The sequence below is a fragment of the Salminus brasiliensis genome, chromosome 9, assembly GCF_030463535.1.
Source record: "Salminus brasiliensis chromosome 9, fSalBra1.hap2, whole genome shotgun sequence".
NCBI lineage: Eukaryota > Metazoa > Chordata > Actinopteri > Characiformes > Bryconidae > Salminus > Salminus brasiliensis.
In genome coordinates, this window is record NC_132886.1 from 34,349,351 (window position 1) to 34,356,638 (window position 7,288).

General features: G+C 46.4%; 1 gene segment (V, D, J or C); it reads left to right on the plus strand.

Moving 5' to 3' along the window:
* Nucleotides 1–910: 910 nt before the first annotated feature.
* Nucleotides 911–3,857, plus strand: LOC140562782 (T cell receptor alpha variable 38-2/delta variable 8-like). The segment is given in 5 exon segments: nt 911–947; nt 1,066–1,300; nt 2,062–2,064; nt 3,296–3,358; nt 3,846–3,857. Coding segments are annotated over 5 exon segments (350 nt in total).
* Nucleotides 3,858–7,288: the final 3,431 nt, after the last annotated feature.

Sequence of the window (7,288 nt, forward strand, 5' to 3'; positions counted from 1 at the left end):
TGTTGTGTCATCGGCAAAGTTAACAATGGTGCTGGAACTGTGTTTTGCGATGCAGTCATGGGTGTACAGACTGTATAGCATGCAGCCTTGTGGGTTCCAAGAATGTTAAGTTCAGATCAGTCTGGATGATATGATGGTGTTAAAGGCAGAGCTGAAGTCATAAAACAGCAATGTAACAAAGATGTTAGTTCCTTTCAGGTGGTGAGACCACATAATCAGATCTGTTATGCATGGTAGACAAATTGAACTGAAGGTCCAGAGTGCTAGGAAGACTGCTTTTTATGTGAGCCAAGATCAGCTTCCCAAAGCATTTTATCACATTAAAATAAAAAAAATAAAAAAAAAATGTCTAACTAAGCACACACAACTGAAATATAAAAAACTTTTTTAAATCATTTGTACAATGTAATTAATAAAAACTACTTAAAGTACTACTTTCCCATTCCCCATTTGTTGGACACAGATGGAATTTGGACACAGTGTGCACACGAGTCCGGAGTGCAGGCCGGCCATTGCTGCGGCGCCTGGGGAGCAGAGGGCCCAACAGTGGCAGCTTAGCAAACCTGGGTATCAAATACTGCCATTTAATTCTACTTTTTAATTTCACAGTTTCCTTTAAAGTTTCTGTTGAAGATTACCACCACTTCATTACCTACACTAAGCTAAAGCTGCTTGATAGGTAAATGGTTTTAAGAAAAAAAGCTTTAGAAAAGCTTCAGAACAGTTTTTGTGTCTTGAGATTAATCAGAGTGAAGACAATGTGTCCATAAATTCAAACTGTACATGAACATCTTGTGAAGTAGGAGTGGGTGGAGCTAGAAGTGGTAAGATACATTACACACACCAACAAAGAGACAATACTACAATCATTGTCTAACTCTGGAGGTCTGAACTCACACTCACAACAATTATGCTGCTCTTCTTCTCCTCTGTTTTCATGGTTGTTTCAAGTATTGATAAGTCAGAAACCTTTAAACAAAACCTTTAACAAAAACTCAACAAAGTAGACTACCAATCTGTCGTCAAATACATCCAGGACTCAGACTTTAGATTGTTGGTGATATGTCTTTATAGGAGAAACTGCTGACATCATCATACAGACCACTGCAGTGTGTTTTTGAATGAAGACAGCACCACCACACTGTCCTGCACTTATGATGGATCACCGAGAAGTCTCCACTGGTATCAGCACAAGCCTAAATCAAGACCAGAGTTTCTGGGGCTGATTATTGTATCCACTGAACATGTCACTAAAGCTGACCCTCAAATGTTCATTAAACTTCATAAACAGGCTAAGAAAGTGGATCTGGAGATCTTCTCTGCTGAAGTATCAGACTCTCTACTACTGTGCCTTGGAGCCCACAGTGACAAGAAAGCCAGCTATACTGTACAAAAAGTGTTTAAGAGGTTGAGCCTTGCTTTTCTCAGGAGGGGGAGCTGTTTGTCAATTCTTAAACACTATTCTCATTTCCATTAATAACTACCAGGCCGCAGCCCGCAGGCTCTCCTCAGGACTTTTACGTTCAGTTCATGTCTTGTGTCACAGACTCTTAAGTTGAGAGCCATGTTAATGTCTCACGTCACGGTTCAGTTGTTATCATGTGTGTTTTATTTAAACAGACCTGATACCGAGGCACGCCCATGAACAGTACTATTAACGTGATTACGAGCGCAGCTTTAGTTGTCCTGTATTTGTCAGTTGTCAGTAATCGTTCCACATCCCTTTTATGCCCTCACCGCTAGCCTAGCTCTCAGAGTCCCACCAGCCTCAGGTGTGTTTTGCTTTGCCCACGCTAAATTGTCACGGTTGTGTTTAGTTTTTCCTTTGTCCCTGTAATATCGTTGTGTTTTCTTGTGTTTACCCCTGTTTTATTTGCTTTTATTTGAGTGTTTACCCTCATTGTCTGACCCAGCCCATCATGACCGAATTCTCGGCTGAATACCTCTGAACAACGGTGATGGATGCCTTGAATCAGGCTGTTCGCGCCCAAGGACGAAACAGGCGAACTGTTAGTCGCCTGGTGCAGCAACAGGCGGACCAACAACAGCAAGTCCAACTAGTGGGCGACATTCAGGGGCTCACGAAGCAGTACCAAGCTTCGGTGAAGTCCGCTAGCTCTCCCGGCCTAAGCTTTGTGAGGGGTTCTTGTTCCAGTGCTCAGTTTTTATTTAAGTAGCCAAGCAACTGGCACTGACCAGGCGAAAATCTTTCTTGTATCCCGTCTCACTGACGAAGCTCTGGATTGGGCCACTGCCACCTGGGAGGAGCTTAGCGTGAAGCCCTTCTCGGAGTACCTGAAGCACTTTAAGGCAGTGTTTCAGCATCCCTGAGGGGGGCTCACGCAGTGCGACCTGTTGCTGCGGGTGGAGTCACGCCTCACTGGTTACCCTGTTCTGCAATGGGCTTAACCCCTGTTTGCAGCAAGAGTTGGCGTGCCGAGGTGAGTTGCTTGAGCTGGCTGAACTCATAGCGCTCTATGAGGGGGGGGCCAGTAGCTGGTGGAGAAGGGCAGACCCAACCTGTAGCTTCCAGTCATGCCATGTTCCCTAGTCATGCCACGTTCCCATTATTGGGTTTGATGAAAATTGCATATTCATTCACATCAAGACAATTTTATTGGTTTATTGAAATAATCATTCATCAATGTGTATCCACTTAGCCTAGATTATATAAGTGTGCGTGAAATGTTGATATGATGTTTGAGATAGCAGCATTGGCATTACTGGAAGATATTGTGAATGGCCGAATTTGCTGAGAGCACAATTTCGATGATTTTTTTCCCATAAAGATAATAAATGGCTTATAAGCCGTTTCCAGTTTCCAAGAGCTATTCTCTTGGAACTGTGTGCTGAGCTGGGTCTAGTTTTTTTGGAGAGAGAGAGACGGCACTAAGCTATACATTGCTAATTCCCTTACAGGTGCTGACCACAGGCTCATTTCAATGGTGGAGCCACCAACGGACCCAGAGTCAGGACCAATTATTGAGCAGCCTACCTGCCATACAAGCAAGGCAACAAATAATAACTAAAAAGGTAGGGGGTATTAATTTTTAAGCAATTCTTTTAAAGAGTGGCTGATGCTAATGTCCTTTTTACAGATGCACTGACAAACGTAGGAGAAGTCTTTACATCTCACTCAAATCTCCCCAATATCTGGAGTCACCATGATGTTTCTGTGCTCCCTGGCTGTGTTCATGCTAATACTAGGGCACAGTGGATATCATAAGTGAACACAACTCAGGTCCACACTCTTAAAGATGAGACAGTTATTCTCTCCTACAAGTGATTTCATCAGGATCTGGAGATATCTTCTTCAGTATCAGACTCTGCACTCTACTACTGTGCCCTGAGGCCCACAGTGACAGGAAACCCTGCTACACTATCATGTGTCACACTTTCTTTTAGAAAAAGCACTACATATAAATTCAATCAGTACTACATAAAGTCATCAAACTGCTAAAATTCTTAAAATAAATAACTCATGCCCAGAGCTGTTTATTATTAATCACATTAAAGCATTCATTCTAGTGTTTAATACAGAACGAATTATGTATGCATATGTCACTGGATCATTTATTCGTTCTGCTGTGCTCCTTGTGTGTGTTTGTGTTTCTTTATAGATAAATGTTTGCTGTACATTGATACCCTGCATTATTCACAGTAAGTTTAAGTTCACACATACAGTTTTAGAGGCTGTTCTGTCAGGAGGAATCCCAGGACACAATCTTACTGAGCACTTTATTAAGAAGAGATTTGATTACTCATGACATGTATGCCACAAGGTGCTGGGAGCATTGCTTTCAGATGCTGATCTGTGTTGACACAATTGCATTATGCAATTTTAGGATCTGGACTGAGTTTAGCTGCACTGTACAATAAGTGTTAATGAGCACTGAGCAGCTCAATCTAAATGTTCTTTACAACATATTGTTACTGCTTATTGATTAAAAATGACATTTTCTTGATTAATGCTTCCTTTTACCTATTATCAAGCAGTATGAAACAAAGAACAGGCAGTACTCTGTATAACCCCAAATATTTAACTCTCTTTAATTTGATTTTCATATATACTTGTACAGAACAATAAAATTCTTCATTCTCTAAAACCCAGCTTTGAAAACCGAGGTAAGAGTGCAGCCCCTGTAGAAGAATGCTTAAGGGTCTTTCTCAGTGGCAGCTTAGCTGACTCAATACCCAGGGCTCTAACCACTGTGCCAGCACTGTCTTTTTTATCCCTGCCTTAAGTGTTCTGCTAACTGGTCTGAAAAGCATAGATTTGGTTGCTGACTTCTCAGGGCACTCTGTGGCCGTTGTGTAGATTTAAATTCTTCACAGCTCACTTGATTTCATTTAATGATGAACAGGTTAAATAAACTATACTTCTTAAATTGGTGAAAGGGGGCAAACATTTTTGAGGGGTGGCAACATATGGCAGACTTATATATACTGAATTTAATCACAGTTTGATGAGAAATAGTATGTAGACACTATAAAAGGGTGCAGGCTGCTATTTTCAAACCCATATAGACAAACTTAATCTCATGCAATCAATGCATTTGCAAATGGGAATAATTGAACATACAATGTGATCTCACTTAAGGTGTTGGTGGGCGTTGTCAAAGGAAAGGCATTAAGGTAAAACACAGATAATAAGTGGCAGATGTGTGAAAGGGAAAGTAAACTGTTTTTGACTGTGGCAGAGTGGCTTAATTTCTGTAAGATTCAAAGTAACTCAGCTACAATGTTTTCCTTGACAGATATTGAATCAATATTGGCTTTTATAGCCTTTTATAGCCTGCTTTTTGTAGTGTGGTGCTCACTTACAGCGGGGTTTGAACCCAGGCCGCCGTGTTGGCGGGCCAGCGCGGTACTGAGTGAGCTACCACGATCACGTGACCAACGGGCCCCAGTGCAGAGTCTTTCAATCTTAGAGCAGGTAAAACGGAAATTATAAATAAAGTCACTCGGGACTCGAACCCAGGCCGCCGCGTCGCAAGACTGACGCTCTGCCACTTCACCAAAGCGACAGTTATGAAAATGGCCAACAAATGAAACTTAAAAAGGGGTGGGTTTAATAAACAAGATTATGTCGCATCTTACGCAAAACAAAAGGCGGGAAACAAACGAACAAATGACGCCAGGGGAGAGCTGGCTACCTCTTTAACACTAGAGGGAAATACAACTAAGGGCAAAAAGGATCTCCCAAAAGAAACCAGAAAACGGAGAAGTTACAGGGAAGACAGACACTCCTGCCTTCCTCTGTAAAACTAGTGTATGTGTGCAAACACACACACACACAGGCACAGGCACACACACCAGGGAAGACAGACACTCCTGCCTTCCTCTGGTACACAAGTGTATGTGTGCTACACGCACACACACACAGACACACACACTGCACAGACACAGGGAGACAGACTCAGGAGAGACACATGAAGGGGAGTGACACACACTCAGCCTTCAACTCGAGAACTACACAGGCACACAGACACACATGACCAGAGTCAAAAGATCCAGCAGCGGGGCAACTGGATCTGTGTGCCTATATAGCCTACTGCCCAGGTGTAGGGAATTGGGCTCAATCACTGGCTGGGGTGACCCGGGGCCTCCCCCTGGTGAAAGGAGGAGGCCTTGCCCTAGAGCCACCCCTTACAGGACCCCCCTCCCCCCCCCAAAGGGGCGGCACCCGATGTCCCCAACCCAGCAGCATGGTCCCGACGAAACGCCCGGATGAGCTCGGGGTCCAGAATGTGGCGGGAGGACACCCAGGACCCGACGGACATCCAGAAGGCGCCTGACAGTGTAGGCCGGTGCACCGCCAACCGTACGCGGGCCCGGCGGATTGGCGGGACCCACGGAACACAGGGGGGGAAGGGCAAGGCAGTAGGCAACGGCGTTGACCCGGCGAAGGATCTTGAATGGTCCGACGTACTGAGGCGCCAACTTGCGGGGAGCACCATGCAAGCGTACCCGTATTGGCACTCAAAGGGTGACATTCCGAGGGAAGAGTGCCAGAGGGTGTTATGTGCATACTCTGCCCAAATCAGTTGGTCAGACCAGGTAGAAGGTGAGGAGGAGGCCAGACAGTGGAGGGTGCGCTCCAGGTCTTGATTGACCCTCTCTGTCTGGCCGTTAGACTGGGGGTGGAAGCCAGATGTGAGGCTGGCCTCCGCCCCCAACAGTCGGCAAAATGCACCCCAGAACCGGCTGGTGTATTGGGGCCCACGGTCTGACACAATGTCAGAGTACTAGATGAGTACTAGATCCGCTGTCTCCTTAGCTGATGGCAGCTTTGGAAGAGCCACAAAGCAGCCAGCCTTGGAGAACCTGTCCACAATGACTAGAATCACAGTGTTGCCACGTGATCGGGGCAACCCTGTGATAAAGTCAAGGGCCAGGTGGGACCAAGGACGCGTGGAGACAGCCAGAGGGAGCAGCAGACCAGTTGGCCTGGTTCTGGGATCTTTGCACTGAGAGCACACCAAACAGGAAGCTACATGAGCATGCACGTCTCCTTCCATGCCGGGCCACCAGAATCGCCAGCGCAGAAGCTCGAGCATGTGTGTAGTCCCTGTGTGTGCTGCCTGGGAGGACGCATGGCCCCACTGAAGCCTCCTTTCCTTTACAGGCCTGGGTACGTAAAGTCAATCCGGGGCGCCACCACCCGGATCAGGTTCAGTGAGGTGGGCCTGTTTGATCGCGTCCTCTAGTCCCCATCGGATGGGCGCCACAATCCGGTCTTTGGGGACTATAGTTGCGGGTGTGCTTGATAGAGGAGGGGCTCCCACTGGCGAGAGAGAGCATCGGGCTTGGTGTTCTTCGAGCCCGGTCGGAACGATAACACAAAATCGAACCGAGTGAAGAACAATCCCCACCTGGCCTGGCGCGGATTAAGACGTTTGGCCTGTTGGATGTAGCCAAATTCTTGTGATCCGTCCAGACCAGAAAGGGATGTTTTGCTCCCTCAAGCCAGTGTCTCCACTCCTCTAATGCGAGCTTGACCGCCAATAATTCACGGTCACCCACATCATAATTCCGTTCAGCCGGGGTAAGGCGATGGGAGAAGTAGGCGCAGGGGTGCAGCTTTTGGCCAGGACCAGACCGCTGGGAGAGGACTGCACCCACGCCTACCTCAGAGGTGTCCACCTCCACGATGAACGGAAGTTCTGGGTCGGGCAACTGGAGAACCGGGGCCGTGGTCAACAGGCACCTAAGAGTGTCAAACGCTTCCTGGGCATTCGTGGTCCAAACGAACCTCCCTGACGCCTTCCTCGTGTCGTGGAATTCT